This window comes from Cotesia typhae, unplaced genomic scaffold (genome assembly GCF_013202065.1).
Source record: "Cotesia typhae breed Kobodo isofemale line unplaced genomic scaffold, CoteBio_Ctyphae scaffold_13, whole genome shotgun sequence".
Lineage (NCBI taxonomy): Eukaryota > Metazoa > Arthropoda > Insecta > Hymenoptera > Braconidae > Cotesia > Cotesia typhae.
In genome coordinates, this window is record NW_027423774.1 from 2509326 (window position 1) to 2525666 (window position 16341).

At 32.1% G+C, this 16341-nt stretch overlaps 1 protein-coding gene across 2 annotated transcripts; it reads left to right on the top strand.

Annotated features, from left to right (window-relative positions):
- Nucleotides 1–1045: 1045 nt before the first annotated feature.
- On the top strand, nucleotides 1046–14708 carry LOC141534660 (LIM/homeobox protein Lhx9). 2 transcript variants are annotated; one of them, XM_074254144.1, is made up of 6 exons: nucleotides 1046–1351; nucleotides 5308–5628; nucleotides 9167–9340; nucleotides 9403–9617; nucleotides 13195–13430; nucleotides 14190–14708. In XM_074254144.1, exons 2-6 carry the CDS (start codon nucleotides 5330–5332, stop codon nucleotides 14463–14465), a joined length of 1200 nt encoding a protein of 399 aa, XP_074110245.1. In that variant the 5' UTR covers nucleotides 1046–1351; nucleotides 5308–5329; the 3' UTR covers nucleotides 14466–14708. The 2 variants fall into 2 exon arrangements, with proteins under 2 accessions (XP_074110245.1, XP_074110246.1); XM_074254145.1 differs by lacking the exon at nucleotides 1046–1351 and having other exon boundaries at nucleotides 5158–5628.
- The last annotated feature ends 1633 nt before the right edge of the window (nucleotides 14709–16341 follow it).

The following is a 16341-nucleotide window of genomic DNA, read 5'->3' on the forward strand; positions in this document are numbered from 1 at the left end:
CCACATCCAGTATATAATATCCAGCGTAACAATATAACATCGTTTCGCTCTCCCTTGAACGGTCTCTGAATCGAGCGGCCAATACCATCTCGGCTTTACGGTCTCGCACCCGGTTGATTGGTCGGCGGATCGCGACTCCTATCGAGCGGCTCAGCAAACCGCGCCTAGCTTCTCAGCTCAGAGTCTAAGTATCCAGGTACAGGGAAGTTTCGCCGGGTCGAGAGGTTAAAACTTGCACCTCTCTACTACACTCCACTCTCCACACTCTACTCTTTTTTTTTTTTTTTGTTCCTTTTATCCCGGTTTCAGGAGAGTGTCTTCAGCTCCTATCCGAGGTACACACTCCACGTAAGCCACGAGTGAGTCTGACGATCAATGACACGTCTCTCTGGCTCTACACACTAGAATATTAACACACACATCCATAAAAAGTGTAAGCCTAACATTGAAAACTACCAATAAAAAAACTAGAGATAAATCCCATCAAGGTGACTAACTTTCCAACGCTCACTCATAAAAATCCCACAAGTCGAGTGCTTTGAGAGCCCTACAATATTTTTCTAGTGCGCCGAATCTATTGTGCTCATAAATTTACTTATAAAATATAAATAAAAAAAAACACCGACTATTTTATTATTAATTTTTTTTTTTTTTTTTTTTAATAAAAAATATAATCTATTTTTTTTTGCAAGGTGGAAAAAAATAAACTTCTATTTACTTACTTTAAATTTTAACACACTTGACTTTATTTTTTAAGTAAATATAATAATTATTTATTATTTTATTTTATACCGGTGAAAATTAAAACTGGAGAGGTAAAACGGCGCGCAAGCGTCGCGACGCTCTCCCCTCATGATCACAACCCTCTCGTTGGCCTGAGAATTTCTCAATCCCTCCCCGTTTTAGCGCGCAGCGACGCTCCGTCAGCGATATTCTAGCCTTCGAATCTTCTCTTCTCTCTTTCATCCTGACATTTACCGCCGGCGGCGACTTCCTAGCCATTATCCCAGTATTATTCTTCAAACGATTATTATTTATTGCTTATTGTATTATTTATTAATTACATATAATAATAATAACAATAATAATAATATAAAATTAAGTCAAGTAAAGTACAACGATCAATTTATAAACATACAACTCAAATTTATCCTAGTACTAAATAATATAAATAAATTTATTTACTGATTTTTTGGAGTGAAGTTAAAAAGTGAAAATTTATAAAAAAATCGTGATGGTGGTTGAGTATGTAATTAAATAACTAGCGGAATAATATTGGTAATTATCGGATATGAAGCAATGGATTATCAAAAAGTATTGATGAGGAAGAATAAAAAAAAATACTGCTGAGGTAAAATTGTTTATTATTTATTAAAAATTTAAATTAGATTAGCGATACATAATCCGTGTAAGAGAGAACAATGAAGATTTAAAGAGCCGCCGCTTTCAGTCGTTAAATCTTATCTCTTGATCGTGGAAGAACGAGGAATAAATGATGAAATTATACGGTTATATAATAATATTATCCATGTATAAAGTGTATAAAATGGATAAATATATAAAATGTATAAATGTATGGTGGTATTATATGGTATAAGTGTGATATGTGTGCAATCGTCGACAGTCATCTCTCATGTTGAGGTTTACGTTGTAATCAAACCACCGAGCGACGACCGACGACCAACAACGCTCAGACTTTCGTCTCAGTATCTCACAACTATTTGTGTCTGTCTTTATCTGACTGCTAATTTTATAAATTATGGATTTTATTTTGTTTATTAGTCACGAGAATTTTTTAGTTGTTTAGTTTGCATTTAGAAATTAAAATTTGCAAGCATTTTTTTGGCAAAAAAAAAAAAAAACAAAATTAAATATTAAAAATAATATTTTTTTTGTCTTTCTTAACAATAACGACGATTTTATTTATGTTGGACTTTTCCAGAATAGTTAATGATGTTTACTATTTAAAATAAAACTTTTTACAAATTTTTTCTACGTTTAAAATTTTTGATAATTAAATTAATAAATAAATCCATAAAAAATTAAAGTATTTACGAGCTCACATCATTAAAAAATTTACTAATTAGTTGATTTGTTTGTTCAAAAATTTGAAATTTTTTTCAAAATAGAATTTTTTTGATATTAAGTAGTATTAGTCAATGATTATATGATTTTTAGCGAACAATTAAATTTTATTCAACCTAAAAAGTAAGTTAGTACTGTTGCTCCTAAAATTACTGTGCAGAAATTAATAAAATTTGATATATATTTGTATGTTATGGTAACATATGTGTTGTATAAAAATTGTTAATTTATTTAATCTGATAAATTCTTAAATTGATTTATAGTTTTATTAGTATTATTAATTAATTATTATAAATTTGATAAAAATAAAAAGAGAGAGGGGGCGGGAAGAATGTGATGAATTTTAATGATGGTTATTCTTCAGGCTTTAAGCTTAAAGATCTGGAATTTTTGACCCGTAGCCGCTACTAATAGCTACTTGTTTTAGATTCTGGTTCGAGGGCTCGGCCTCCGTTGGATATAGAAATGAGAGAAAGGTATAAATAAAATAGCCGAGAAAGTACAAGAAAGTTGGTCGTTAAAATTTTTGAAAGTTGAGATGGAAATATTGAGAGACAACTTTACTTATATAAATTTTTTCAGCGTTACTCATTAATCACAAAAGTTAATTTTATTTTTAACGACAAAATTTTCATCAATAGCTCCTAAGGTTACCCAACAAACATAAAATAAAAATTAAATAAAGTTTAATAATAATAAGTAAATAATCAAAAATTACTAAATGATTGTTCTGTTTTTAAGCACAAATTTTTATTAAAATTAATCACACAAATATTACTTGTAGATATTACAAGTTTTATCTAACTATATTTACAGTATAAATTATTTACCTTTAAAAATCTAATTTCTGATGTCAGGAAAATTTAATTAAATAAAAAATAATCTTAATCAACAAATTCACTGTAATCGTGGGTCATAATGCGGTGCTTTTATTTATTACCATTTTTGAGATAAAAATTATGAAAAAATTTATTTATTTTGGGGTAGACTTCATAAAATTTACAGTAAACTACGGCAAAATTTGTTGAAAAAAAATTAAAAATTATCACACTTGCCGACAAATTATTAAGTCGTGCTATTCGTCCCACGATTACCGGAATATAACAGTAAGTTTTAAGAAAATGTCTTTCAATGTACTTACTTATTAAAATAATAATGGAGTACTGGAAGTTGAATCACCAATATGGATGACTGTGATTACTGAAACGCCATCTGCCGGCGAAATTTTGATTTTGTCTTCGATAATTTACTAAATTAACGCAAAAAGGATACTTTTGAACAAATCTTAAATCAAAAATTTTGCGCAGGAGAAATTCTTAAAAAAAAACCAATTTTTTTTAATAATTTTCTTGGCTAAAGATTAATTTTTTATCAATCTTTGTATAAACATATCTAACTAATAGGTGGAGAGTAATGCGAAGCAAAGTACTGCGAATGATTCTCTAGAGAAGATAGAAATCATGGAGCGTATCATCTTGGTCGAAGGAACAAAGTCATTCGCGTTAACGTCCAGGTTAATGGGAACTTGCATGAGCATATGTGTATAGAATAATGGATATAGGTGGATAGGTATAGACGGGAGCTTAGGGAGGAAGCGAGGGCTTCGAGAGGGGTAGGAGTAAGTGAGAGATAGAACAAGTAAAGACAAGAAGAAGAAGACGATGAGCTAATATGTAAGAGAAAGAGATTGGTGTCTTGTTGGTTGCTGGTCGGTTGGTCTCTGGTTCATTCAGGACACGCTCAGAGGCGCGTGCTCGAGCCTATATAATACTACTCTCTAGAGTGTGGTACGGGTAGACGGGTACGCACGAGAATCCATGAATGAAAACAATTCGTGACCGGCGTCCCGTTAATGAATGGATTCCGGAGTAGTAGCTCAGTTTCGAATCGACGAGGTAGCTAATTGGTAGAAGCTAAGCCAAGGCAAACGTCTCTGCGATAACTCAACGTCCTTTACTACTCTTAAATCTTTCTCTTCCTCGCGAAGAGGTACATCTCCCTCTCTCGATGCAACGTTAAGTCCTTCTTTTTTGACACTCTCAACTCGATCCATTTAAGGCCCTTTTTGTATTTAGATTAATTAGCAACTCATTTCGGGTCATTTGTTACTTGTTGTTGGGTTTCCTTTTTTGACCGACACTTTGACCATCATTTTAATAGCTTACTTATAACTGGTAAAATTTTTTCAAGTCATATTTACCCGCGGAAAAATTTTCTAATGAAAAATAAATTTTGTCTTATAATTTAATGGCTAAGAATTAACTCTCTAGTAAGGAAAAAATTCAGCGACTCTCCACCATCTGGTGGAAAGGTTCAGTACTACTTTTAATCAAAAAATTATGTACGGGCACACATGACTGTTTCAAGCCTCATATAGCCAATTTTAATGTCAAGAAATATCACAAAATATTAAAAATTATAGATAGATGATCCGGAAAATTTTTTCATGGATAAATTGATTTTCGTAGTTGATAAATTTGAAATTTGGTTGTTTAAGAAATTGTTTAAATTAGAATCAAATATTTTTTAAATTTAAATACTTTGAATAACATCAATCAGAGACTAGAAAATTCTTTGGAATGTTTTCAAAATTTCCAGGAATCTTTTTTATATTCTATTATATTGCAAATAGTTTATTATATAACTTTTGAATTTGAAATAAAAAAAATTGTAAGCAAAAAAAAATCTGGAGACATAATAATTTTTTACTTAAAAAAAAGTCGTCCTATTTCGCTCGCTTTCCGCTGTAAGATCTTACAACATTATATTACATTACAGCTGTTTAGTACATTCAGGAAGTAACTCTTATTGCTGCTGTAGCTCCTCTACTCTCCTTCTCTCTCGTTCTTTCAAAAGAGCAAAGAAATCCTTCCAAGCGTTTCGATATCATCATATAAGATTAAATTACACATTGAACGTTAATTGGTATCTTATTATCATGTTTATCCTTAATTTCTTAATTGCTTTTGTATTAAATGATCTTTATCGCTTTTTTTATTTTTTTATACCATCATCACACTAAAAAAAATAAAAATAATAATATTGTGTACTTGAATTGGTAATAATAAGAGGATGAGTGTGTAAAATAATTCATTATCTAATAAGAAACATAATAATCTATTAAGAGATAAATGATTGAGTGATGACAGACGGATGATAATGTTGATGATGATGGATGATGACTGATTATTTATCATTATCACTACGTGATATGTTTATCAGAATGTAGGACCCGCGGATCGTGATGCTGAAGGAAGTGGGTTGTGGAAGTAGCACACCCCCAGGCGGGGACTGCATGACCCCGAGCAGACGAGAGAACATCAATGAGAGCGACAGAGTCCACTCGGAGGTCGTGGGTGGTGCTGGCGGACTCGCTTGCGGCGGCTGCGGAAGAGACATCGCGGAAAGATGGTATCTCAAGGCGGCCGACCGCGCTTGGCACTGCGGATGTCTGAGGTGCTGTCATTGCCGGGTTCCCTTGGCTGCCGAGCTTACTTGCTTCTCAAGGGATGGCAATATTTACTGCAAAGAAGATTATTACAGGTCAGTTTGATGCTATTGTCCAAAATTATTTTAATGTACGGTTTAAATATTTTTATTAAATTTTTTTATTGAATTTAGTTGATTTTTTGATCAGTGAAAAAAATCTGGAATCAAAAAAATTAACTCAAGAACTTAAATTTACTGAAAAACAAGACAAAATTTTGGATTCAAGAATATCCAAAAAGTATTTTCTTGATTCTCAAAAATTCGTTCCAGAGTAAAGATTTTTTCCTTTCTTTATCTAAAAAAGAATTCCAATTATCATCCTCAGAAAACATCATTCTGCATTATCCTACATTTCCTCATAAATAGAATCTCTCTCCAGATACCTATACTAATACTTTTCACAAAGATTCGAGTCCGCGATTTCCAGAGAAATATTTGAGGAGATAAAAGAGAAAAATAAACCGTAATATTATACAGCAAATTACGGTGTCCTTTGAGGAACCGAGAATTAATGCAAAATGCTTGCTTCTGATTCGAGCGTTATTTTCTATACCCCAACACACATCCGCCATCTCGGTATTTATTGCGGTAGTGTTGAATTTGCATAGTATCGTCACTTATACGAATACGAATACGGCACATACATACATTTATAAACCATATACCATATACCTTCTGGGGACCACACAAAATGTCTACTAATGGCCATCTTCCCTTTCTAAGATTCGTCTACTATCTCGCTAATCTCTTTCTCACTAAAGACTATTCGAAAAAAACCAAAAAATAAAAAAGCCATCCCCATTATTCTCACCCATAAATTTAAACTAAAACTAAAAAAATAATTTTCTTTCTCCAGTCAACACTAGACAAGCAAATAATAAAAAAATGACGTAATGTAAAATGTAAATACCTTGGCAAGTAACGAATGAATGATGTAACATACGATAGACGATGTGAACAAAGTAAAAATTTTGATTGACGTAACTTGCTCGGTAGTTGACGTGGAAATCTCAGGACTTTGAGAAGCAGAAGCACTGGCTGTTGCTACTCTTGTCCTGTATAACAGCCGGTCTCGTTATCCCTTGATTTATTATTACATACGTCGTATACAATCGCACATTCTTTATAATACTAAAACAAATACTTAATCTCAGATGCACAGGAAAAGTCTTATTCTTATCTTTCTACTGTACCGGTTAGAATTTTTCTCTAAAAGTGAAAGTCACAATCACAATGTTAACTAACTGAACAAATGGGGAAAAAATATTGTAAAAATCAAAAGAATGATCCGTTTTATTTTGATTGTTCTATTGTCTCTCATCAACGTCAAACCGATTATTTACGATAAAACTTTATCTTTATTTTAAATTAATCAAACTTTCCCTACTTTATCACCTGTCGACTGTCTTCATGTCAAATTGCTCTACGGAGTTTCTATTTAGTGGTAATTATCCTCCATTGGGATGACAATAGGTTTTTTCATTATTTTTTTTGATTGGTATTAATGACTATCCGTGAATAAAATTACCGATAATGCCATAAATTAAAAAATAAAAATTGCTCTATGGTAAATATATATAATTGTTATTAACCAGTAAATACATACTCTGTAAATAATACTATTTACCACAATATTAACAGAAATCATATCAATGGTACTGTATGAATATTTTTAATTTATTGATTGGGAAATTTGATGGTATTGAGAAAACTTTAATAATGATTATTCGTATATATTAAATATGATATCAACAGAGATCAGGATACGTGTGATGGTTGTCGAGAACTAAATTATTAACTTATCATCATACAGCCTTTTAATGATCAATAACTGATTCAATCATGCAAGTTAAAATTTTAATTATTGATTCGAATAATTATGTAAATGTGTGTTCAAATTACTGGAGATAATTATTTTGCAGATAATACTTATCAATGGTCTTATTCGATTTTCATTTATATTTATTGATAATTCATCCCTAAAATAGAAACACATGGGACTTTAAAGTTAGTCACTAGCGCTATTCAAATTTCTTGTAATTTATAATAATAATAATAATAATAATAATAATAATAATAATAATAATAATAATAATAATAATAATAATAATAATAATAATAATAATAATAATAATAATAATAATAATAATAATAATAATAATAATAATAATAATAATAATAATAATAATAATAATAATAATAATAATAATAATAATAATAATAATAATAATAATCATAATAAATTTTTTTATTAAATTAAACAAAGAACAAAATTACGAAATAAATATCAACATAGTGAAAAAAAAAAAAAATTAAGTTCATATTAATTAAAATTAATTGAACCGATTTTTATTTTTCTATCAATCGAATATTGTGAAAAATAACAATTTATTCGATTATTAATTTATTAATTGTAAAAATTGATAATAATAAAAATAACAAAATCTACCCGACATTTATCTAAAAATCCCCGCTTGAAAATGAAAAATTAAAAGCATCACCCCCAGCTTCTCAGTAAAAAAATAATTATAAAAATAACCCTAGGTATATCTGGTTCGTTAGGGCATAAAACAATATCACTCCATGCAATATGCAACAATGCAATGCAAGAGTACTGACTACTCTCGAGTTCTCTCAGTATCCAGTACACTGCAGTACATACATACACATATATATATATATATATATATATATATATATATATATATATATATATATATATATATATATATATATATATATATATTTACACGATACGCGGAGTACCGCGTTGGCCCGCACGTACTTTGTTTGGATGAATAGAGAGAAGGAAGCATGGAATTATATACTGCGGACTGGAGCCAGCGAAACAGACTAAAAAAGCTAAATAAATAACTAAAAACAGATCCTTTGTTTGTATGCTTGCGTGTGTATTTACCTCAGGGAACGGTGATGGTGAATCGAACGGTTATACGATGGTTTGTTTGCGATACCAAGAATTACAAGCCCGCGACTTGGGACAACGCCAGCTTAAGTTTCAGCTTCTGGATTTTATTATTTCTGTTGTTATTGTCGTATTAAAATATTCCCGGAGAAAAATATCATCCAGAGCTGTTGCATTGTTTGCCATTTCTGGGGTACCTTGCTACCCGATAGTCAGCAAGGCCCTGGCTAATGTGGCTGGGGAGGTGGAGCAAGAGGTGAAAGCAAGGAGCTGGTCTATTTAAATGCAGGGCTCGTTTGTGCCACAAAAAAAAAATGGAAAAATAAAAACGAAAAACCAAATAATGTCAGATCTTATTTGTGAGGTTATTATCATTGTGTTATATGCTACGATAGTTGACACAAGATTGTGGGATTAAAAGTAAAGAGAGTATTTGTATACCAGGTCCCAGTAAAAACGTGAGAGGTATTGCGGTTGCATTGTGCTGTATATGTGGAGTTATTAAGAGCCAAGAGCGCAATCGGAGTGCTATTCGAAATAGAGTAAGAAATTGTTTTTACTCTCGAATGACAACTTGAGAACTTAGCGAGGCCTTTTATCATTATTTTTGATATCAACATCGCATTGTTTTGATTAATGATTTGAATTTGTTATTTATCATTGTTCCAGGCTGTTTGCTGTCTCAAGATGCTCAAGATGTCGGGCTGGAATTTCCGCAACAGAACTGGTGATGAGAGCACGGGAATTGGTTTACCACGTCGCCTGCTTTGTCTGCGCTTCCTGTGGGGTCCCTCTCAACAAGGGAGATCACTTTGGGCAGCGTGATGGACTTGTTTACTGCAGGTGACTGATGTTATTAGGAATAAATGATGATCAAAAATGAAAATTGTGGGACGTGGTTTTAGGCCTCACTATGAATTAATCTGCTGTGTCGCGGACTACGGAAACACCGCTGGAAGCGTTGAAGACCTCGGCTCACCGGACGTGTCATCCCTCACTGGGTACTACAGTGCTAATGAGCAAAGTTCCGTTGCTAATGTGCAAAAAGGGAGGCCACGGAAAAGAAAACTTTCAGAAGTTTCGAGGTCTGATTTGCCGGTTTCGATGCGACTGGCTGCAGGTGATTTTTTTTATTTCAAAGAAACTATAGTTTTTGTTTGATTTGATATTATTTTAAGGAAATTATAAAATTAGCCATAAAAAAATTTTTTTCCACAGAGTAACAATACAATTTTTTTTCTTTTTCTAAAATTCAACCCTTCCAATAAAAAAAAAACTCTCATGAATAACGAAGAACAAATAATTCCAGGTCATACACAAAAACTAATTGAAAACACTGACCTCTACTCACGAGCACCAGCACTCCAACTTGAACTACTTGCAATAAAATGTATTTACATTTCATTAATGAAACACAACTACGACTACAACTGAAACTACGATTACAACTCGACAAACAAAACGGTTGAAAAGTTTGTCGAGTGTAATGCAAATTCAAATACTCACCCGTACTCGAGCATCAACAGGGCAATTACACTTTCACCCTTGAATCCTTCCGACCCCCAGCCCCCTTCCCCCTTACATCGTTAATTGCCCAACTTCCAGTTGTTTTTCTGCAACAATCACGATTGAAAAAATTATTCAATCCCGCGAATCATAAACTACATAGCAAGACATTAAAAAAGGAGAAATCAAAAGATTCTGTGTTTCCAAGAAAAGCGTGGCCGTATAAAAAAGAGCCACAAATCGCGAAATGTTAAATTGAAGCAGTAACTAGCGTCTTAAAAAACCCAGGCTCAGAAATAGCTGATGAAAACTCCGATCACGTCATTCCCAGCTATTTTATAATCGCCCGACAATTAAAGAGCGACCACTATACACTACACACTGTTGATGCTGTAGGAGTATAATCTCTGGTAAAGACGAGTTAGAGGAATTTATTACCACGAGCTATAAAATTGTTCTTCGCCTAGTCTCATTGCGCTCGTATCTTTCTTCACCTACTAGTCGTATATAATCCACCCTGTAGCCCATAGCTCTGCTCTGAAAAGTCCGATGAGTCCTTAGTCTTAGTCTTTGGTCTTCTGTTCTTATCCAAGCATTAAAAGCATATCGCAATGTAATATAACATAACCCATAACATTTTATCGGGATTAGTCATTGGTCATTATTTTCTATAGATAAAAAATTTCGTTACGGAAAAAGTAGCAGTTAAAATTACGATCGTAACATTGTAATTTTTACTGCAGAAATTTTTTATATTTTATAGCAATTTTTTGAGCGCAAAATAATAATGAAGCATTACATTTTGAGGTTCAGTTATTGATATTTATTTAATACCATGATGTGTTACTTCTCGGTGGTGAAAAAAGGCAATAGCCAAGGGGTTGAGGATCGAATTATGAGATCGGGATTGTTATATATCGTGGAGGCTTAAGGGAATAAAAGATTAAGAGGATAAATAAAGGGATATAAAAATAATAAAAATAATATAATAAGAAAAACGTATGTTTTACGGCCCGCGGGGACAGTGACAGATGGGTATCGACGGTGAGATGCATCGATTGGCCGCTCCCTCCCGGAAAAGAATGCCGACGCGGACCAATACCCAGCCACTAACAGCAGAATGGCCGGCGAACATTGATACCTACATTCCCTTACTTAACTTAAGAACCGAACTTTATTTCTTCTTCTTTGTCTTCTTTTTCTTCAAGTTCTTCTGTCTTGGAGTTCTTTTTCACCATTATCTGGTTTGTAAACTTCTTGCACCGGTCCCTATCGAACCCAGTGGAGAACCGGGAACAAAGCAACCAACCAGGTTACCATCCATCTCGCAGCCAACCAACGTTCCCAATTTAAGTTTACGTGACAAATTGTGACCTCATTCTTAAGGTATCCGTTCCCCATCATCAAGTGTCTCAAGCAAACGTTTTACGGAATGCGTGTGCCCCATCCGAAGCCAGCGCAATCGATCCCCCTGCTGATTCTGCTGATGATCCCGAATTGATGTCGCGATCGCTAAATAGTCGAAGCTTAATTACCCACTTGCGCACCTTTTTAACCTTTTTTTTTCTTATGCCAAAAGACATTCTGACGGAATAACTTGGTATGCGACACACAAGACGCTTGTTCGATGCTTTTTTTGTTTAGTCTCTCGATTCGCTAACCGGAAGTCATACACCTTTTGATGAAACACCAAAGAACCGTTGCGTTTAATGGCGAATTTAAACTGGCGCCCGATTCAGCTTTCTTTTTAAGTCAACTCGCGGTCTTCAATTTTAAAAAGCTTTTTTGCACGGCCAGCAACGTGGAATGCTTAAGTGCGGTTCATTATCACAATGTCGCGGTTGTGAGATTTGTCTCAGATCACTGTCCTGAAATTGTTCTGCTAATGTTATAAAACACACTTGAAAATAATTTCGAGGATAACATCAAACAATTAATAAATTTTATTCATTTTAACGAGAAAAATTACTGTATCAAAAATTTGACATATTCTTTTTTTTTTTTTTTTCAAATAATCTCGAAATTTCGTCAAATAATGTAAATTTTACCACTCTAAAACATAATATTTTTGATTCGTTAAAATTTCGTCTAAGTTGTTGGTTAAAAAATTTCATTGAGTATAAAAAGATAGCAAAATATCTGTAGAATTCAAAAGGAGGATGATTTAGCATGAAATCATTTCCAAAAACTCAATACTTGTAAATTTTTTTATAATCAATTTTAATTAACAAACCAATTACTCAAATGTTTCCATTTTTACTTGCATTCCTTCAATTTCCTCTGTAGAAAACTATATATCTCGACTCACTGGAACGTTTGAACGTTCATTAATGAAAAAGATAACTTTTTGCCCCCATATATCTTCCGGGTATTATAAGAACCTGAAATCTCCGACACAATATTATTACTTCCTTTCGAATATCGATATCAATAACGATTCGTAATAAAATTGTCTCAAAATGTTTCAAGTATTTAACTAAACAGCTAACAAAATTTTCGTTTTAAATAATAATATTACATCGATGAAAAACTAAAATTCAAAAAGCATAGAGACTCGGCGAACATAACAGCCAATTGTCCGATTTATAATCAATAAGATTTAAAAGTATCTGAAATAGGTAATGGCGTCTGAAAACCAGTCTGCAGGGACACAAAACATTATTCCGTTATACTTGAAACCAATCGATCCGGTTGGTTCGTCAATGCACTGGACATTTTGTTGTCTGTTGTACGTATTTAATATTATTATTATTTTTATTATTTATTTTTTGTGTGACCGACGAACCAGCTGCCTGAGTACTGGTGTACTTATTCTTTTTAGCGAGTTGAAAATAAACCAAACAGACGAAACAACACTCGAAGTAGCATGTTTTGTAATATGGTTCATCCAGAGCACGTGCTTAGTCGTTTCCTGCGTACAAATGCGATATGCGTTGACGAGATTCAACACATAACAATAAAAGGCTTCATCATTTCTGGCTTGCTTCTGGCTCCAAGTTCATCCACTGGCATCTTGCCTTGTTGCCTTCCTTCATTTTGTTACTTTTTGCCCCTTTGAATTGTGTAATACATAAAACAATTTATATATATACAGATACAGATATTTTATACACACATAAGCAATAAGAACCGCAGAACCGGTAGTTTATGCGAATCAATTATTATTGAATACAAAATGAATCGTTTTTCAGAACTTATGCATCCCAATGAATTGTCGTCCTCAATGGAATCGTTGGCCGCATATGATACATCAGTCGGTTCCCCGGGACCAATTCATCAGAGTCAACGCACCAAACGTATGAGGACGAGCTTTAAGCACCATCAATTACGTACAATGAAGAGTTACTTTGCGATAAATCAGAACCCGGACGCAAAAGACCTAAAGCAACTTGCACAGAAGACCGGACTTTCTAAGCGCGTTCTGCAGGTACCATTTACATTTACTCATTTGTGATATTTCCCGAGTCGAAATTTTGAGCTTGTGTATTTTTGCTTCAAGACTTAAAATTTAATGATAGGAAAATTTTGAGAATTTTAAGTATTTTTCGAAGAATAAATGAAATTTTCACGGATTGAAAAACTATCTTGATTCAAGAATAATATTTTTCTGGGCAAAAAAATTTCATTTATTTTAAGTACAAAATAAAAAAAAGTTAATAAGATTAAACTCATTGTTTTAAATATTTTTACAATAAAATTTAACAATTTATATGACATATTTATTTGAAAATTGTATATTTTTGTGGAATTATAAATTTAAACGATGCAATTTTACGCGATTTGAAAATTTTTCTGCTTGATTCAAAGTAAAAAAATTTTCTAGAATGATGTTCTTGGTTCAAATTCTTCTCTTAAGTCAAATAAATTTTCTTATCAATATTTTTATCGTCTAAAAACAGAAGAATGTTTTCTTAGAGTCAAATTCTATGCAGGCATTTTTTCATTGCATTGATATATTGCAAACTACTCATCAAGCCCCGAACAAATCAATCTACTTCATTAAAACTTACAGCTAATGACTAGATTATAACTAAAAAATGATAAAAATCTTTTCCTTGATTTTTTTAACCATCTAAAAAATTTTTTAGCGCTATTTTATCCAAAAGTACAAAATTTTGACACAAATTCAATATCTTGACTCGGGTTAAGACAACTCTTAGAGATTTATCGATAAATCATTGCCCAGGTTTGGTTCCAAAACGCTAGGGCGAAATGGCGGCGCAACATAATGAGGCAAGAGGGTAGCGGAGGCATTAATGTTAGTGGTAACGCCAATGGAACTGGATGTCCTGGCACACCGGTTCCTTCGTCCACGGGGAATTCTCCGAATATTGGACCCGGTGGTGGGTTTCTTGGTGCTGACAGCAACAGTCAGCCGGGCACTTCCCTGGAAAACATACATGTACTTCACCATCTTCACTCGGCCGTTTCTTCGCAGGTTTCTTTTTCGGATCTCTATTGACGCTGTCGGAGATGATAATAATTGATACGAATGCTACTGCTGTCTGTTTTTTTTATTGTTTAATTAATTAAAGACTTAAGGGGCGAAGACACTTAATTACTGATATGAACGATACGGTGCTAGTGCTTGCGGATAATGAATGGTTCTCCATGCCTATATTTTCAGACAATTTTTTTAGTATTATTTTTATTATTACTGATGATAATTTATTTCTTGATTAGGTTTATGTATCTGTGGAATACTAGTCATTAGATGGATATTATTTAATAAATAATAAGTCATTTTAAGTAGAATTTATGATTATCATTATTATCACTCTTTTGTATTAATTTATTAATTATAAGTAATTATAAGAGTACTTAATAAATCCGGATTACCAAAGTATCAGATAAGATGTAGGAGTTTATTTTTTTAAGATGGTTTGATTTTATTGTATGCCTTAAGCGCGATGTTAAAAATACAAATCATCGCTAAAACCATAAAAATCGTTTTTAAATCGATCAATTGAAATTTCTTCTCAATAAAAAAAATTTTTAATGGTACACAATGTAGATTTTTGAAGCCTTTATGAAAGAGTAAACACGGTAACTTTTGAAAAAATCAATTTTTTAACACTCCTTAGTTAGTTTAAAAATTGAATTGTAAATAAAATTAATTTATTTGTGTTTTTACTTAATACTAAAATTTTTTTTTAATAGTTATTAGTGAAAACTTTACTTTGATCAATTTACGTAAGATTCAAGCGCTTAAGGCATGCACATTTGGATTTACAAAATATTTTTTTATTTTAGTAATTTATTGAAATGATGTACGAAAATATTTTTGAATCTTTATGACCATCAATTCATTTTTTCCTTGTAGAAAATAGTTTAATAAAACCACAAAATTTTTTCCAGAATTTAAATTAATTTTCATAAAACTAAAATACAAATTTTTGAAGAAAGTCGATGTATTTTGAGGAATTTTGTTTAATTTGTAAATGAAAGCAAACATTTTTTCAATGATGTGAAAATTTTTTTCTTCAAAGCTTTTTAACAAAACGTTTTAATTTTTTCTAGTTGATTTATGATCTGATAGCAAAAATGATTTTTAGTTCAGTGATTAATGATTAAATATGTGAATAAAGAGAAAAAACATTTTTAACTAACTTCTATTACTTCAGTGCTAAAACAAACAAATATCAAGTGCAGCTAATTTAATTACCTTTGAAAACAAACCAAAACTAGTAAACGCATAAAACTTAAAATGTAAATCAGTTGTCGTAATGTATGCTTTGATTACATCAGTCACTCGATAAAATCTGATTAAATGTAAACGAAATGTCGCAATCGGTATCCTACAAGTGCCTGAATGACTTAATATACCCGTCTAACTTACTCCTAACTTCTATTATAAAATTTTATAAATCCATCGAAATTTTAAGGCTTTTTTTTAAATATTTTAATTATTTATTTATGTTAAAGTCTTAACATATATTATCAATACGTTCCACATGCCACAGAGAACTTAAAACTGAGGAGTATACATAATTTATATAAAACTGGGTGTTTAAATGCACAAGAATCCTAATTAGCATCAAATTAGGTATTTGATGATTTCACGACCACGGCTACGGGCATGACAAAGACGATCACTGAAAAAATTAAGACTAAGATCATGACTAGGGACACGTTAGGCGTGTCTTTTGCTCATTTTGCTAAAAACATATACGTTATATATTTTATATATATATAGACGCGAGAATCTGTATAGACTCTCATGCCAACATCACACGAGAAGTAGTTTAAAAAAATATATATATTTATATATGTGTGTATATTAAAGTGAGAACCACTTGCCGTATATTTTGTCGGCGCTCATATAAGTTAATTTTCAA